Source organism: Bubalus bubalis, chromosome 6 (assembly GCF_019923935.1).
Source record: "Bubalus bubalis isolate 160015118507 breed Murrah chromosome 6, NDDB_SH_1, whole genome shotgun sequence".
In the NCBI taxonomy this organism is placed as follows: Eukaryota; Metazoa; Chordata; class Mammalia; order Artiodactyla; family Bovidae; genus Bubalus; species Bubalus bubalis.
In genome coordinates, this window is record NC_059162.1 from 82,974,103 (window position 1) to 82,993,449 (window position 19,347).

The 19,347-nt window shown below is 44.5% G+C and overlaps 1 protein-coding gene across 2 annotated transcripts in view; it reads left to right on the forward strand.

The window, feature by feature from the left end:
- KANK4 (KN motif and ankyrin repeat domains 4) overlaps positions 1 to 6,829 on the forward strand; it is a 74,263-nt gene extending 67,434 nt beyond the window's left edge. For both annotated transcript variants that reach the window (XM_006055926.4, XM_006055928.4), the window contains one exon: positions 4,735 to 6,829. In XM_006055926.4, the coding sequence (XP_006055988.4) occupies positions 4,735 to 4,839 (105 nt within the window). In that variant the 3' untranslated portion in view covers positions 4,840 to 6,829. The remainder of the gene's footprint in view (positions 1 to 4,734) is intronic.
- Positions 6,830 to 19,347: the final 12,518 nt, after the last annotated feature.

Here is a 19,347-nt window from a genome sequence, read left to right on the forward strand (position 1 = left end):
CTCTGTGTCAATGAGCTCCCTGTAGGGTTGGCCTGGGGCTGAAGGAGGTAGCCCCTTAATCTGGAACAGGCCCAGGGCCCTTTTATGGGTAACCACGGCAGTGGAGGAGGCCTGAGAGGGCAGGCCCTGCAGGACAGGGGACAGAATCTTTGCAAGTCCCTGGTTAGAGGGAATCATCAAGCAGTGAGACTGAAGGTATCTTGCAAAGTCTGCCATGGACTAGAGAGCTCAGTGGCTTCTTTCAGGAGGTGGAGGAAAAGCCATGGCAGGAGGGCTCCAGGGTTCTTCCAACAAATTGAGTGGTGGTTAGAAGCATGGACTTTTAAAAACCCATGAGTTTGAAACTGGGCTGTGTAACTGTGCCTTTGGGCAGGTCATCTAACCACTCTGTGCCTCAGTGTGCTTGTCTGTAAATGAGGATGGTAATAGACCAGACCTTAATATGGTAACATTTGTAAAGCCCCTATTAGATATCTAAGAAATATATAGTTAATGGCAACTGTTTATTGTTGTGAATAGGTGAACCGTGATAGCAAATGCAAAGCAGCCACCGCATGAATGAGTAGGGACCAGGGCATTAGCGGGCAGTGTCTGGAGGGAATAGGGAGGATGAAGGTCTAGAGTTAGGAGGGGCCAATCAGAGAATACTAGTCCTCAAAGGGAGACATGGTTCTCATTCAGGAGTGATTTTTCTCTCCAGGGGAGATCCCACAGTGTCTGAAGACATTTTTATCTGTCATAAGTATGTGCAGGGGTCAGCCCTGGCATCTAGTGGGTAGAGGCCAGGGGTGTTGTTGGACATCCTACAATGTACGGCAGCAGTGAAGAATTACAAATTATCTGGCCCAACATGTCAGTAGTGCCAAGGCTGAGAAACTCTGGTATAGAAGTACTGAACTTCTTGGATGAAAAGCCATCCAAGTCAAGTGCTGGATCAGGAAGAGCCAGACAGGGTTGAGGACCAGGCTGGCTGCAGTTTGGGGGAGGACTGGAAGCTGGGGAAGTAGGAACGGGGCAGCTAAACCGGAGATGGTGACAGAAGCCTGTCCTAGGGGAGGGTAGAGAGGGTTAGGTGATGCCCAGCAAGCACAGGGTTGCCCGGTCAGTCAGACAGCAGGCCCACAGAAGGTTCTAGATCCCAGCTCACAGAGGTCAATCTCCTACTGCCTGCTGAGGTTTCCAAGCAGAAATTTCCCAAATTGACTTGGGTGAGAAATGTCAGTGGGAGATAGGGACAGCTGACTGGGGACCCAGCAAGCACCGAGCCCTGTGCCTCCTGCTGTGCATAGAGGGGTGGCATCCAGCCCTTATCATGATCACCATCTCGTTTCAATGTTCAGTTTCCTATGGAGACTTAGGTGCTCTGTTGGAAAATTGAGAGAGGAATCATGTCTTGAAATTGGGTTCTTTCATCCTGCCAACGTTTAAAGGTTGCTGTGAATGCAGAACCCCCAGAACAGCCAGCAAGGTGTCTTCCCCAAGTTTGGAAGGTAATTGGAGAAATTGATCACCCAGACTCTTGGGGCAGCCAGAGTGATGAAGGATGGGGAGGTGGTGGTGAGGATAGATGCCTGCCCCCCACCCCGAGGCTCACCCTTGGAAGGGCTTGTTTGGTCTGTGCCTCCAAAACACTTATCAAATTGAGAGCTTCTAGAATAGTACATCATGAGAAACACTGGGCTGGAAGAAGCACAAGCTGGAATCAAGATTGCTGGGAGAAATATCAATAACCTCAGATATGCAGATGACACCACCTTTATGTCAGAAAGTGAAGAGGAACTAAAAAGCCTCTTGATGAAAGTGAAAGTGGAGAGTGAAAAAGTTGGCTTAAAACTCAACATTCAGAAAACGAAGATCATGGCATCTGGTCCCATCACTTCATGGGAAATAGATGGGGAAACAGTGGAAACAGTGTCAGACTTTATTTTTTTGTGCTCCAAAATCACTGCAGATGGTGACTGCAGCCATGAAATTAAAAGATGCTTACTCCTTGGAAGAAAAGTTATGACCAACCTAGATAGCATATTGAAAAGCAGAGACATTACTTTGCCAACAAAGGTCTGTCTAGTCAAGGCTATGGTTTTTCCAGTGGTCATGTGTGGATGTGAGAGTTGGACTGTGACGAAGGCTGAGCACCAAAAAATTGATGCTTTTGAAGTGTGGTGTTGGAGAAGACTCTTGAGAGTCCCTTGGACTGCAAGGAGATACAACCAGTCCATTCTGCAGGAGATCAGCCCTGGGATTTCTTTGGAAGGAATGATGCTAAAGCTGAAACTCCAGTACTTTGGCCACCTCATGCAAAGAGTTGACTCATTGGAAAAGACCCTGATGCTGGGAGGGATTGGGCAGGAGGAGAAGGGGACGACAGAGGATGAGATGGCTGGATGGCATCACTGACTCAATGGACGTGAGTGTGGGTGAACTGCGGGAGTTGGTGATGGACAGGGAGGCCTGGCATGCTGCGATTCGTGGGGTCGCAAAGAGTCAGACATAACTGAGCGACTGAACTGAACTGAACTGAACTGAGAAGGCAGAGACTATGCCTTGCCCATCTTCACCTGATGTGCAGTGGCTTCTTGTTGAGTTCTTGTCATACTGAAAGATAACCCCCCACCAGACACACACACACACACACACATGCACACACACACACACACACAGGTGTGCTGGCTGCCCAAGCCCCTGCCATCTCTCTGGGCCTGCAGTGCTGCTGAATAGGGACCTGCCATTCCTGACTCCCACCAGAGCTGCGCGCAATGGACTTGTTCCCAGTGCTCAGGCAGAGTCATCTCAGGGACACACCCTCCTCAGGTGGTCTCTCTGGCCACACTTTCTGAGCTGAATGGGGCCCCCCACTTTCGATGTCTGTAATTGAAGAGCCCATAGACGTAGGCTGTCATCTCCAGGTGGGCCCTGTCAAAGTTGCACGTGGCCCCTGGGACTGGTCCTGTGACTCTTGCCCGGTTAATCACACTGTTTGTGTTTATGTGCAGCCTCCGGGTTAATGAAGTATAGCAGGGGACAGCCCTAAATAAACCCCAGGTGCCTCTGTGGGGCTTTCACAAGATGCCTCTGAGGAACATCTTTGCTTTCTTCCAGACTTGTCCAGTCTAGGAACATATTCGTTAGGATTCAGGTGGCTCAAGTTCTTGATCAACTTGAATACTCTGTTATAATGTCACTGGCATCCCCTCTTTCAAAAGTGCATATTAGGACCGACCAGACCGCAGGCATGGGGCCAGGGGCTGGGCCAGCAGAACAGGCCAGATCCAGTGTCTGACCTCGTGGGGACTGAGATTTGTCAAATAATCCCACAAATATCAAGTTACAAAACTGATAAAAGCAGGGCACAAGGAGTCACGAGGCCTTTTCAGGGAAAACTTCATCTTTGTCTGTTTGGGGAAGCCTGTCTGCTGAAATGCCACTTCCTTGGCCTGTCCCCCACCCTTCCCCCATACACGCAGGGTGGTCATCCTCTCTGGAGCTCACTCTGCTTCTCTGCTGCTTGTTTGGCCTCTGGCCATGCATTATAGTTATTTACGTGTGTGGGGGGCCCTGGTGGCAGCTGGACTCCATCCTGAAGCTCAGAGAAGAGACTGAAGGGGTTTTAGCTGAGTGTGAACACTTCCCACCTGCTTCTGTGGCATTTCCACATTTTAGGAAGTAGTTTCCCCCATCCGCAGTAGAGAGCACTCTAGTGAATCTTGGGTGGCCCCATGTGTCAACGTATTAATGTTTATGCTGGAAGATGTAAAAATATTCACACATTTAAATGGGCTAAGTAAGGACCAGAGATAACCTTAGGTTGGATTTTGCCTCCAAATGAGTTGCTGAAAAAGTGGGTTTTGGAGCTGTTATGGTTTCATAATTCTGGGTACAGGCTGGAGCCCTCATGGAGCTCAGCATCTACTGCATCATGGCAGCCCTTCCCCTCATCTCTGTGTAGAGATGGTGCTGCCTACTGAGAGTTGCTCTGCCTGCAGCTTCTTTAGATAGCAGGATGCAGCTCCCTGCACTGCAACTGAAGTGAGAAAAGTAGCGTGGTATTAAATATCAGGAGGTAAAAATGAATGTGCCCTTCCTAGTTGCAAACCCACTTCAAAGAATTGATCCTTAGGAAATAATTAGGAATGGGAGCATGCTTTCTGCACTAAGTTTATGATGGTGAAGACTTGGAAACAACCTAAATCTCCAGTAGAAGGAAAATAGTTCAGTAAATAATGGAATATTATAGAGTGGATAAGAAAAATGATATGTTCTGATGACTGTGTAAGAGCAGGGAAAATCTCATAGCATATCATGGTGAGTTAAAAATAAAAGTAACATTCAAAATTGATACACATGATCATTCCTCTACATAAAAACCAACAACACATTTGCATAGAAGAAAAGATTGGAGGGAAATTCACCAAAATGCTAACTTTCATTTAGGTCTGTGTAATGAAATAATGGAAGAGTTGTTTTCATTTCTCTGTTTTCCGATTTAAAAAGAAAAAGTGTTAAAAAACAAGTGACACTTCTTTATTTTCATTGGCACAGATTTCCCAGGAGTGAATGCTGCTTCCATAGAAGGGAGCCCGTTTCTCTGACCCTCATGTCATTGGAGTCTCCTCCTCTACTCTGAGAATGCTTGAAACAGACTTCTATGCCCTGTGTATATCCTTGGCTCCCAACTCACCCTTCCTTTCTGCGGTGGGATAAAAATTTGTTTTTCCTTTTCTTTCTCTCCTGTAGGCTGGCCAAACGGCTTTGTCTATCGCTCTGAAATCGCCTGCCTATGTGGAAATTGCAGGGCTGCTTCGGGCCCACTTGAAGCAGGGCAGGTCCCTGGGGCCATAGGGGCTGTGGAAGAGCTGGCAGCTGTGAACAGAAGAAGCCTTGTCTGGACTCCTCCGTCGCCCTTGGAGAGGGCATGGGTCATAGCCAGAGGGCTGCCCCTGAAAAGAAGAAACAATGTCGAATATGCACATACATTCCTGTTGTATAATTTTGCTCATTAGGCTGCTTTGTAGTTTTTGCCTTAGGCCAAGCCCCAAAACTCTGGGCTGTAGAGGGGTGCAAGGTGCCAGGTACATTGGTGTCGGCTAAAAATATTCCCAAACATCTTCAGCCTTGAATTCCTCATGACTCTATCCTTTGCCAAACCGTGTAGTGAGCAAGCAGGCAGGAGCACAGTAGCAAAGCAATACTTTTTACGTGGAATTTTAAAATGTACTGTCTTTTTGTTTTTTAATCAATTATATAGGAAGATGTCCCATTGGACATGCATGTCTAGAGAGGAGGGGTGGGGAAGGGGTGGGATTTAAGCAGCTGCCCTGGCAATCATTCTCTGGAGGACCTTAGGAGAATCACCGTGCAGGCAGGTGAAACTGAACAAATCCCACTGGGGCCTTTGTTTAGTTGGGGTTGACAGAGAAATCTTAAATTCAGAAGAGGTAGGAAGAAGCACATTGGTGTCAGTGCCAGATACACAGTCTTGACCATTTCCAAGTCATCAGGTGGCTCCACTTTGCTCCAGGGAAATTGAAATTAAGCAGAAAGTTATCCAAACTAGTGAAGCCCATCACGTGTATTTAGGCAGAGCCCAGTTACATAAGCTCTTCTAAATCTGTGAAAGAAACAAATTAATCAGAGTGAGCATCCTTCTCAGGGTAGGTTCTTGTCATCTAGAAGCCACCTCTTTTTTTTCGTAGTAGTATCCTTGGTGGTTTAGTTGCTAAGTCTTGTCCGATTCTTGTGACCCTATGGGCTGTAGCCCACCAGGCTCCTCTGTCCCCGGTCCATGGGATTTTCTTGGCAAGAATACTGGAGTGGGTAGCCTTTTCTTTCTCCAGGGGATCTTCCCTACCCAGAGATTGAACCCAAGTCTCCTGCATTGCAGGCAGATTCTTTACCCACTGAGCCACCAAGGAAGCAGCAGTACCCATGGCCCTCACGGTAATCCTGGATCATTTCCACTCCACCTTTGTGAGCGGACTATGAGTCCTCATGGGGTTCTGAGGTTTCCAAGGCTCCTGGATGCAGAACCTGCCAGTGTGGGCTGCAGCAGGAATGTGGAGGCTGGGCTCAGTAGGGCGTGTTCTGCATAGACATATATCTCTTCTGAAAAGCTCCTTCTTAGACGTCCACAATCCCAGGGGCCACCATGTGCATGGCTTTATCTATGGATTTGTTCTTTTTAAAAAATCTCTCATGCAAAAAACCCCGTCTTGTATAAAAAGGAAAGACATCATAGTTGGGTGAGCCTCACATTGGCAACTCAAAAGCTTGAGTTCTCATCTGATTCATATACAAATTTGCTTGATGCCTTTTGAGTGAGTCATGGTCTCGTTTTCATCATCTCTAAAAATGAAAGTTATCATACAACCTAACTAACTCCTGGGGTTCTAGCCGATGGAAGTCTTAGAGTCCAATTTGTAATCCATGAAGACTGTCTACACAAATGGTACAGCAAACGTCAGTACAACTTGTGATTCGTAAGAGAGGCTCAAAGTCCCAGAGCAGGACATTGATGTGTGACAGTGTTGCTCAGAGAGAATGGAGTAAAGAATGATCTAAAATGCTTTAAATGGGTTTGTTTTTACCTTAAAGCGCATTTTAAGAGCAGAACCCCACATTAATAATGTGCTAGCCCAGTTCTTCTCAAACTTTGATGGGCATACGAATCACCTGGAGATCTTATTCGAGCTCAGTCAGTCTGGGAGGGAAGGGGGCTGGAGAGTCTACATTTCTAACCGGTTCTCAGGGGACACTGCTGGGCCACACCACACTTGGAGAATAACACTCTGGCCCAACCTGACCGTTTATGTATTAAAATGCTGCCTCTCGATCTTTTGTCTCAAAATTTCCTTGCATTTCTTTGTTCTCAGCCTTTGGGAACTTGCAGTGTGAGTCTTATCTTCTGTTATGATTCTACAGAGAGCAGTAAGGGGTCCATGTCCCATGTTGCCAATTTAGAGTCTGTTTCTGCATCTCATGTTGGGTGGCAACTTGCATTTGGTCACATTTTAACAAATTATCTCATTTGAGTCCAGCTATTATATTAAATACAGCTTATTTACCAGAGAAGGCAAACTGGTTTTCTTAGTTTGAAGCCACTGAATCATTATCGAAAAGATCTTGTCCACCCTTTCTGAGATTTTAAATAAGTTTCTTTTTGTCTTGAGTCTGGAATGTGAATACAGGTGAATACAGGTCACCATGTGACCTCAGCCCTTATAACCATGCCATTCCGTTGAAAGGTCTGAGCCCAGAACATGGTGAGATGAACAAGCACAGCTTACCTCTTCACATTGTCACTGCTCTAGAATTCATTCCTTAAATATCTGCAGAGACTGACTGGGTGGGTGACACTCTTCCCAGTACTGGCTTTTAGAAAGCAGCTGTGGTCCCCTCTTGAAAACCAGTGCCTAAGGTTACCATGATCCCAGTCTCAGGTTTTGGAGGACTTTAAGCCATGGTTCCACCAATTAATTCAATTATCAAGTATCTGATGGCACAACCTCCAAGCAGAATAAATTGGGCTCCCTGGAGACAGGTATTAACCTCTGGCCTAGGGAGGGACTCACAGGTACTTCGGCTTCCCTCACTGCAACGCAGGAAATTCTTGCAATCTACTTTTGAAAGACAAGACATACTCGCTAATAGTTCATTTCACAAATATTTCTGGAGTGCCTACTGTGGACAGGTGCTGAGCTAAAATTAGAGACTTCGGGGACACAGTTCAGATGGCCATTGAATCTACTTGGGGAAACAGAGTGGTGAGAAGGAAGCCCAGAACACTACAGGGGTACCCATGAAGTGCACCAGAGCTGGTCTTAGGAAGTCAAAGGAGGCTGCTAGAGAAAGAGGGGTCTAATTGAAAACACAAACATTATTGGATGTTAGTCAGAAAAAGAAGAGGAGTGAGTGAGAGGTGAGGAGAAAACCGAGTCTAGCAGTTGCCAAGGCTGAAAGATTTGAGAGCCAGCAAGGAGGACCTTCACTCAATTTGATTGAACTGCCATGTAGAGTTTGAGAGAGACCCTGAGACCAAAGGGTGGGTTTGGAAGAGATGAGACTAAAAATACATGGTAACCAGATCAGAAAGGATCATAAAGCTGTGATTTATTTGTACTAAAGGCAATGAAAAGCTATTGATTTATGAAAGAGAAATTAATTTGTCTAACTTTCATTTGACACAGATTTCTCAGGTACTTACTCCCTTCCAAACCTGTGTTTGGGGTTAGGGACATGCTGGTAGGCAAGTTAGGCACAGGAACTTATAGGTTAGTAGGCAAGAGAGACAAGTCATTTTGGCCCAGAATTATGCATGCTGCCACTTGGAAAGTACAAGGTGTGATGGGGACACCCAGGTGGGATCCTCAGCCTAGTCCAAGGGTGAGGAGGGGATCAAGGAAGCTTTCGTGAGGACTGTGTAAGCTCTCTGAAGAATGACTAGGCATTAGTCTGGCCAAGAAGAGCTGAGGAAGTGTGCATTAAAGACTCAAGACAAAGGAGAACACATTCGGGGCATTAGAAGAACTCCAGTGTTCCTGGAGTAGAAAAAAGGAGGGATTGCAAGATGAGACCAGAGAGAAAGCCACTGTAACAAGACATGAAGGAAATAGGGACATAATACACAATGCTCAGATTTACATTTTAGAAAGAATATTCCAGGCTTGAGGGCATAAATGACATTGTCTCAACAAGCATTTGTGGACTATTTATGCGGGGTCCTAGGCTCCGGAATTCATGGTCTGGTGGAGGAGAAAGACAGGCTGACATTAACTACGATGAATAATGGAAGTCTAAATAGTGCTGGGGTGACTGACTTGGCCAGACCAGAGGGAGTGGAGAAGACTCCAGAGGGGTCAGCTTTTAAGCTAAGCCATAAGGATGTGTAGGAGTTTGCCTAGGCATTCCAGTTAGAATAGTAGGCATAAAGACGTGGAGTGTGAAAGAGCATGGTCTGCTCTTTCAGGGTCATTTCAGGAGGTCTTGGGTTTAGGTTGCACAGGACAAGTGTCCAGAGAGGAGATGTGAGAAGAAGGTTGGTAGGCACATCTCACTTTTTCATTGATAAGGGATTTAAACTTGACCCTATAAATTGAGGGGTAATCATGGACTCCTTGAATCTGAAGCTTTCTTTGGAAAAATGCACATGTGTGCCAAATATGCATATAATTTCAGGGATTCAGTAATTTGCAGTTAAAATCTCACTTCTCTGAGCAGTGGAGCCTTTGAAGGCCTTATCCCCAGTGGAGCTGTACGATCAGATTTTCACTTTAGAAAGGTCACTGGAGGAGGGTGGAATGAGACTGGAGGCAAAAAGATCTGCTAAAAAGTTCTCATAAGACAAAAGGTATGAAGCTATAAGGGCCATTCTATTGTGGTATCAGCAGGGATAAAGACTAGGGAAAGACACCAGGAGTGGTCATGGGCCAGGACGTGATGATAAATGGATGTGGAGAAGGGTCAAAAATGAGTTACAGGGAAATGTTGGTGCTTCTGTCCCCAGTATCTAGTCTTCCCATCATTCTTAGTAGTAGAATCCCCAACTTTTAGCTGGACACATCACTACCCAGAACAGACTCCATCTCCCAGCAATCCTCACAGCTTGATGTGGCCACATAACAGTTAGCTGTTCAGTCACGTCCAACTCTTTCCAACGCCATGGACCATAGCCTGCCAGGTTCCTCTGTTCATGGATTTTTCCAGACAAGAATACTTCTCTAGGGATTCTTTCTGACCCAGGAATCAAACTAGGGTTTCCTTCATTGCAGGAAGATTATTTATCATCTGAGCTACCAGAGAGACCCTGCAAACCCTGGCTCCTGCATTTAAAGAGTGGAAATACATTTCTCCCTTCTCACTAGCTGGAATGTGGTAGCAATAAATCTTGATCCATGAAGATGAGGCCAACAATCTAGGGATCATAGAATAAGTGATTCTATGTACTCCTGACTATTTATTCCCCATCTGCTATGCAAGTAACAAATAATTCTCTAAGTTGTCCACACCATTGCACATTTCTAATCTGTTTCAGGAGAAATAGGACAAATACACTCAGCATCCCAGGGCAATCTAAAGGGTCTAAAATGAGATTATACAGGCTGGGAAAAAATATTTGCAAGTGATGCTATCAACCAGGGCTTAATTTCCAACAAACAGCTCATACAACTCAAAGAGTCAGACACTACTAAGCTGTTAAGCACACACATATACAACTCAATAACAAAAAATAAAAAATGGGCAGAAAACTTAAACAGACATTTCTCCAAAGAAGGCATGCAGATGGCCAATAGGCACAAGAACAAATGTTCATCATCATTAATTGTTAGAGAAATGCAAATCAAAACTATAATGAGGTACCACCTTACACCAGTCAGAAAGGCCATCATTAAAAAGTTTCTACAAATAACAAATGCTGGAGTGTGTATGGAAAAGGAAACTTTTATACACTGTTAGTAAATATGTAAATTGGTACAGCCACTGTGAAGAACAGTATGGAAGTTCCTCAAAAACTAAAAATGTGAGAGTTGGACTGTGACGAAGGCTGAGTGCTGAAGAATTGATGCTTTTGAACTGTGGTGTTGGAGAAGGCTCTTGAGAGTCCCTTGGACTGCAAGGAGATCCAACCAGTCCATTCTGAAGGAGATCAGCCCTGGGTGTTCTTTGGAAGGAGTGATGCTAAAGCTGAAACTCCAGTACTTTGGCCACCTCATGCGAAGAGTTGACTCATTGGAAAAGACTCTGATGCTGGGAGGGATTGGGGGCAAGAGGAGAAGGGGACGACAGAGGATGAGATGGCTGGATGGCATCACTGACTGGATGGATGTGAGTCTGAGTGAACTCCAGGAGTTGGTGATGGACAGGCAGGCCTGGCATGCTGCGATTCATGGGGTTGCAAAGAGTTGGACACGACTGAGTGACTGAACTGAACTGAACTGAAAGCAATCCCACTACCCAGACCAAACTATAATTCAAAAAGGTACATGTACCTCTATGCTCATAGCAACACTCTTTACACTAACCAAAAAATGGAATCAACCTAAATGAGCATTGACAGATGAATGGATAAAGACAGATGAGAGATAAAGAATATATATGAGTGTGTGTATATATATATATTTATTAAATATATAAAATGGAATAACTCCCATTCAGCCTAAAAAAACAACGAAATAATGCCATTTAAAGCAACATGGATGGACTTAGAAATATCATACCAAGCAAAGTAGGTCAGAAAGAGAAAAACAAATATCATTTATCACTTGTATGTGGAATATAAATTATGACACAAATGAACTTATCAATGAAACAGAAACACAGCACATATGATATCATTTATATGTGGAATCTAAAATATGACACAAATGAGCTTATCTATGAAACAGACTCATAGACATAGAGGACAGATATGTGGTTGCAAGGGAGTAAGGGAGGAAAGGATTGGGACTTTGGGATTAGCAGATGCAAACTATTATTTGTAGGATGGATAAACAACAAGGTCCTATGTGTAGCACAGGGGACTATAGATCCAGAACAGCGTGGGAGCAAAGGCCAGGACCTGTCTGCTCTGCCTTCCCATAGAGAGGATGCACACAAGTCTGCTTTCCACCCACTGCTGGCTCAGCAGGGCAGGCCCAGCCATGCCTCACTAAGGGACTAAGATTCTGATAACCAGTTCCAGTGTGTGGGATGTTCCCCTCATCCAAACCATTCTTGGGCACCACCTGGATGCCCTACCTTTCAACTTATCTGATACTATGTACCTGGAAATGGAACCAGATATCAAAAGTTAAGGGTTCAGTCCCACAAGACTGCCCTGCACTTCAGATGCCAATCACAAACCCAGGTTGTACCTGTGCTTTTGACTGAGTGGTTGTAGCTTAGAGGCTCTCATGACCTCCTCTTGGGTTCAATTAATTTGTTAGTGGATCTCACAGAACTCAGTGAAACATTTACTTCCTAGATCACAGGTTTATCATTAAAGGATATGACTCAGGAAAAAACAGATAGTAGAGACGCATAGGCTAAGGAGTGGGAAAAAGACATAGAGCTTCTTTATCCTCTCAGAGCATGCTACTCTTTGTATCTCCATGAATTTACAAACCGGGGAGCTCTATCAACTCTGATCCTTGGGTTGTTATGGAGGTTTCGACATAGGCATGACTGATTAAATCATTGGCCAATGGTGAGTGATCTTAATCTTCAGCCCCTCTCATCTCCTCAGAAGTCAGGAGGTCAGAGGAGTATGACTGAAAAGTTCCAACCCTTTAATCACAATGTTGGTTCTCCTGGCAATCAGTCCCCATCCTTAGCTGCCATCCAGAAGTTGTTCATTAGCATACAAAAGACCCCTTTATGGCTCTCATCTCTTAAGAGATTCCAATGGTTTTAGGAGCTCTGTGCCAGAAATGGGACAAAGTCCTATATATCTTTATATTATAAATGACAATATCATGGGAACACTAGACACTGAGGCTCTCTTCCTGTGACCAGAGTGAACATGGGATTCTGGGTTCAAGTGTGAGGTACTTACTGTGTACATTTAAGTCATGTCCTTCTTTCCAGCTGTGATCAGTAATAAAGTTGACATCTCTGCTGTCTCATCTCTAAGTCATTTCCCTGAACTCCTGCCCCAAGTACCCCACACTCACTGGTCAGCACAGTGGTCTTGTGGATGTGGTCAGGTCTCATCCAGTTGGTGAAGTAGGGTGAAAAAGAAGGGCAGGGGTCCAGCAGTAGAGAAGGGATCTTGTCTGAAGGAGGCACTGCCACACTCAAAGGATGTTTGAGCCTACAGTGACACTAGTCACTTCTCTTGCACAACTCCAGGGGGCATCACCTCAGTGTCCTAGTAACCAACACCTTCTGTCCTTGTATTAAGGAGCTACCATTCACAGATGGTGCAATGTTTTCCTGGATGGCTGGAACATGGTGCTTTGAGTCAGGGAGAGGCAGGACAGAGCCTCACTGGTGGATAATTTGGGGTGTCTGGGTCTCAGGGTTCAGAGGTCTGGTCAGGCAGGTCACAGAACTGAGATACAAGTAATTAAAATCCTACCAAAGGGCAAGGTTTGCACACCAGGAGCCCATCCGGGACTCAGGAGGAGGGAGTCAGTGGTCTAAGGGGGCTCAGTTAGGGAGCAAGGAGGGTGACAATTCAGGCTGGCACAATTATAAAGCCACCTGAGTGTGACCCCCCCAGTCAACACAATCTAGGTTTAAAAGCAGTAACAGCCCAGCAAGGAAGAGACATGTGACCCAAGGGATGAGGTCAGCCAGAGCGTCTCTCCCAGGTTCTGTGGGCCCCAGGGACTTTTTGGCGTCTGACAGCATGACTCCAATCTCTGCCTCCTCCCTCATGGGGCTACCTTGTCCTTGTCATCTCATCATCTTCTTTCTGTGCATGTCTATCTCTGCGTCCAAATGTCTGTTTTTTGTTTGTTTGTTTGTTTGTTTTTTTAATAAGGATGCCAATCATATTGGATTAGGGCCCACCCTCGGTACCTTATTTTAATGGACTATATTTTATGAAGACCTACAAGACCTTCTAGAACTAATACCCAAGAAAGATGTCCTTTTCATTATATGGGATTGGAATGCAAAAGAAGGCAGTCAAGAGATACCTGGAGCAACAGGCAAATTTGGCCTTGGCATACAAAATGAAGCAGGGCAAAGGCTAACAGAGTTTTGCCAAAAGAACACACTGGTCATAGCAAACACCCTCTTCCAGCAACACAAGAGAGGACTCTACATACACATGGACATCACCAGATGGTCAATACCAAAATCAGACTGATTATATTCTTTGCAACCAAAGATGGAGAAGCTCTATACAGTCAGTGAAAACAAGACCAGGAGCTGACTGTGGCTCAGGTCACCAACTCCTTACTGCCAAATTTAGCCTTAAATTGAAGAAAGCAGGGAAAACCATCAGACCATTCAGGTATGACCTAAATAAAATTCTTTACCATTATACAGTGGAAGTGACATAGATTCAAGGGATTAGATCTGATAGACAGAGTGCCTCAAGAACTATGGATGAAGATTAGTGACATTGTACAGGAGGCAGTGATCAAGACCATCCCCAAGAAAAAGAAATTCAAAAAGGCAAAATAGTTGTCTGAGGAGGCCTTACAAATAGCTGAGAAAAGAAGAGACGCTAAAGGCAAAGGAGAAAAGGAAAGATATGCCCATTTGAATACAGAATTCCAAAGAATAGCAGGGAGAGACAAGAAAGACTTCTTCAGCGTCAATGCAAAGAAATAGAGGAAAACAATAGAATGGGAAAGACTAGAGATCTCTTCAAGAAAATTAGAGATACCAAGGGAACATTTCATGCAAAGATGAAATGAAGGGCTCAATGAAGGACAGAAATTGTAGGGACTTAACAGAAGCAGAAGATATTAAGAAGAGGTGGTAAGAATACATAGAAGAACTGTACAAAAAAGATCTTCATGACCTAGATAACCATGATGGTGTGATCACTCACCTAGGGCCAGACATTCTAGAGTGTGAAGTCAAGTGGGCCTTAGAAAGCATCACTCTGAACAAAGCTAGTGGAGGTCATGGAAATCCAGTTGAACTATTTCAAATCCCAAAAGATGATGCTGTCAAAGTGCTGCACTCAATATGCCAGCAAATTTGGAAAACTCAGCAGTGGCTATAGGACTGGAAAAGGTCAGTTTTCATTCCAATCCCAAAGAAGGGTAATGGCAAGTTCAGTTCTTTTCAGTCACTCAGTTGTGTCTAACTCTTTGTGACCCCATGGACTGCAGCACACCAGACCTCCCTGTCCATCACCAGCTCCTGGAGTTTACTCAAACTATGTCCATTGAGTCAGTGATGCAATCTAACCATCTCATCCTCTGTCATCCCCTTATCGTCCTGCCTTCAGTCTTTCTTAGCATTAGGGTCTTTTCCAATGAGTCAGTTATTCAGATCAGGTGGCCGAAGTATTGGAGCTTCAGCTTCAACATCAGTCCTTCCAATGATTATTCAGGACTGATTTCCTTTAGGATGGACTGGTTGGATCTCCTTGCAGTCCAAGGGACTCTCAAGAGTCTTCTCCAACACCACAGTTTAAAATCATCAGTTCTTCAGTGCTCAGCTTTCTTCACAGTCCAACTCTCATATCCATACATGACTACTGGAAAAACCATAGCCTTGACTAGATGAACCTTTGTTGACAAAGTAAAATATCTGCTTTTGAATATGCTGTCTATGTTCATCACAGCTTATCTTCTGAGGAGCAAGTAAAGTTATGGCTGCAGTCACCATCTGCAGTGATTTTGGAGTCCCCCCAAAATAAAGTCTCTCACTGTTTCCATTGTTTCCCTATCTATTTGCCATGAAGTGATAGGACCAGATGTCATGATCTTAGGTTTCTGAATGTTGAGTGTTAAGCCAACTTTTTCACTCTCTTTCAATTTCTTCAAGGGGCTCTTTAGTTCTTCTTTGCTTTCTGCCGTAAGTGTGGTGTCATCTGCATATCTGAAGTTACTGATATTTCTCCTGGCAATCTTGATTCCAGCTTTTGCTTCATCCAGTCAAGCATTTCTCATTATGTACTCTGCATATAAGTTAAATATTGTCACCCATATATACAGGGTGACAATATACAGCCTTGACATACTCCTTTCCCTATTTGAAACCAGTCTGTTGTTCCATGTCCAGTTCTAACTGTTTCTTCTTGACCTGCGTACAGATTTCTGAAGAGGCAGGTCAGGTGGTCTGATATTTCCATCTCTTTAAGAATTTTCCACAGTTTGTTGTGATCCACACAGTCAAAGGCTTTGGCATAGTCAATAAAGCAGAAATAGTTGTTTTTCTGGAACTCTCTTGCTTTTTCGATAATCCAACAGATGTTGGCAATTTGATCTCTGGTTCCTCTGCCTTTTCTAAATCCATCTGGAAGTTCACGGTTCATGCACTGTTGAAGCCTGGCTTGGAGAATTTTGAGCATTACTTTGCTAGTGTGTGATGAGTGCAATCGTGCAGTAGTTTGAGCATTGCTTTTCTTTGGGATTGGAATGAAAACTGACCTTTTCCAGTCCTATAGCCACTGCTGAGTTTTCCAAATTTGCTGGCATATTGAGTGCAGCACTTTGACAGCATCATCTTTTGGGATTTGAAATAGCTTAACTGGAATTCCATCACCTCCACTAGCTTTGTTCAGAGTGATGCCTTCTAAGGCCCACTTGACTTCGCATTCCAGGATGTCTGGCTCTAGGTGAGTGATCACACCATCGTGATTATCTGGGTCATGAAGATCTTTTTTGTATAGTTCTTCTGTGTATTCTTACCACCTCTTCTTAATATCTTCTGCTTCTGTTAGGTCCCTACCATTTCTGTCCTTTATTGAGCACATCTTTGCATGAAATGTTCCCTTGGTATCTCTAGTTTTCTTGAAGAGATCTCTAGTCTTTCCCATTCTACTGTTTTCTTCTATTTCTTTGCATTGGTCCACTCAGGAAGGCTTTCATATCTCTCCTTGCTATTCTTTGGAATTCTGCATTTAAATGGGCAGATCTTTTCTTTTTCTCCTTTAACTTTAGCTTCTCTTCTTTTCTCAGCTATTTGTAAGGCCTCTTCAGACAGCCATTTTGTTTTTTGCATTTCTTTTTCTTGGGGATGGTCTTGATCACTGCCTCCTATACAATGTCACTAATCTCTGTCCATAGTTCTTGAGGCACTCTGTCTATCAGATCTAATCCCTTGAATTTATTTGTCACTTCCACTGTATAATTGTAAGGGATTTGATGTAGATCATACCTGAATGGTCTAGTGGCTTTTCCTACTTTCTTCAATTTAAGTCTGAATTCAGCAATAAGGAGTTTGTGACCTGATCCACAGTCAGCTCCTGGTCTTGTTTTTGCTGACTGTATAGAGCTTCTCCATCTTTGGTTGCAAAGAACATAATCAATCTGATTTTGGTATTGACCATCTGGTGATGTCCATGTGTAGAGTCTTCTCTTGTGTTGCTGGAAGAGGGTGTTTGCTATGACCAGTACTTTATTCTGTCAAAACTTTATTAGCTTTTGCCCTGCTTCAGTCTGTACTCCAAGGCCAAATTTGCCTGTTATTCCAGGTATATCTTCCTAATTTTGCATTCCAGCCCCCTATAATGAAAAGGACATCTTTTTGGAGTGTTAGTTCTAGAAGGACTTGTAGATCTTCATATAACTGTTCAACTTCAGCTTCTTCAGCATTACTGGTCAGGGCATAGACTTGGATTACTGTGATATTGAATGGTTTGCCTTGGAAACGAACAGAGATCATTCTGTCATTTTTGAGATTGCAACCAATCTCATTTCGGACTCTTTTGTTGACTATAATGGCTACTCCATTTCTTCTAAGGGATTTTTGCCCACAGTCATAAATATAATGGTCATGAGTTAAATTCATCTATTCCAGTCCATTTTAGTTCACTGATTCCTAAAACGTTAACATTTACTCTTACCATCTCCTGGGTGACCACTTTCAATTTGCCTTGATTCATGGACCTAACTTTTCAGATGCCTATGCAATATTGCTCTTTACAACACTGGACCTTGCTTCCATCACCAGTCACATCCACAACTGGGGTTGTTTTTGCTTTGGCTGTGTTTTGTCGTTCTTTCTGGAGTTATTTCCCCACTGATCTCCAGTAGCATATTGGGCACCTACAGACCTGGGGAGTTCATCTTTCAGTGTCCTTTTTGCCTTTTCGTACTGTTCATGGGTTTCTCGAGGCAAGAACACTGAAGTGGTTTGCCATTTCCTTCTCCATATTTTGGACCACATTTTGTCAGAACTCTCCACCATGACCCATCTGTCTTGGGTGGCCCTACTCAGCATGGCTCATCATGTCATTGAGTTAGACAAGGCTGTGATCCATCTGATCAGATTGGTTAGTTTTCTGTGATTGGGGTTTTCAGTCTGTCTGCCCTCTGATGGAGAAGGATAAGAGGCTTATGGAAGCTTCCTGATGGGAGAGATTGAAGGGGAAAGTGGGTCTTGTTCTGATGGGCGGGGCCATGCTCAGTAAATCTTTAATCCAATTTTCTGTTGATGGGTAGAGCTGTGTTGCCTCTCTGCTATTTACCTGGGGGCAAACTATGGTGGAGGTAATGAAGGTAATGGTGACCTCCTTCAAAAGATCCCATGTATGTACTGCTACGCTCACTGCCCCCAACCATGCAGCAGGCCACTACCGACCCATGCCTCCACTGGAGACTCCTGGACACTCCCAGGTAAGTCTGGGTCAGTCTCTTGTGGGGTCACTGCTCCTTTCTCCTGGATTCTGGTGCACAAGGTTCTGTTTGTGCCCTCTAAGAGTCTATTTCTCAGTCCTGTGTAAGTTCTGACAACTCTATGGTGGGGTTAATGGTGACCTCCTCCAAGAGGGCTGATACCGTACCCAAGTCGGCTGCACCCAGAGCCCCTGTCTCTGTGGCAGTCCACTGCTGACCCGTACCTCCACAGGAGATGCTCAAACACAGTTCTGTCTCAGTCTCTGTGGGGACCCTGGGTCCTGGTGTGCACAAGGTTTGTTTGAGCCCTCTGAGCATCTCTGGCTGGTATGGGGTTTGATTCTAAATGCGAATTCACCCCTCCTACCATCTTGCTGGGGCTTCCCCTTTGCTCTTGAGCATGGGGTATCTTCTCACAGCTGCTCCAGCACAGAGCAGCCACCGCTCCAGTGCCTACCATCTTTCTGGGGTTTCTCTGACCTTGAACATGGAATATCTCCTCCTGGCTGCTCCAGTGAAGTACAGCCACAGTTCCTGACCTTGGACGTGTGGTATGGGGCAATGCCAAATAATGTTCAAACTACCACACAGTTTCATTCATCTCACACAGTAGCAAAGTAATGCTCAAAATTCTCCAAGCTAGGCTTCAACAGTATGTGAACCATGAACTTACAGATGTTCACGCTGGATTTAGAAAAGGCAGAGGAACCAGAGATCAAATTAGCAACATCCTTTGGATCATTGAAAAGGCAAGAGAGTCCCAGAAAAACAACTTCTACTTTTGAATACCCCAAAGCCTTTGACTGTGTGGATCACCTCAAACTGTGGAAAACTCTTCAAGAGATGGGACTATCATACCCACCTGACCTGCCTCCTGAGAAATCTGTATGCAGGTCAAGAAGCAAAAGTTAGAACTGGACATGGAACAACAGACTGGCTCCAAATAGGGAAAGGAGTATGACAAGGTTGTATATTGTCACCCTGCTTCTTTAACTTATATGCAGAGTGTATCATGCAAAATGCTGGACTGGATTTAGCACAAGCTGGAATCAAGACTGCCAGGAGAAATATCAATAACCTCAGTTATGCTGATGACACCACACTTATGGCAGAAAGTGAAGAA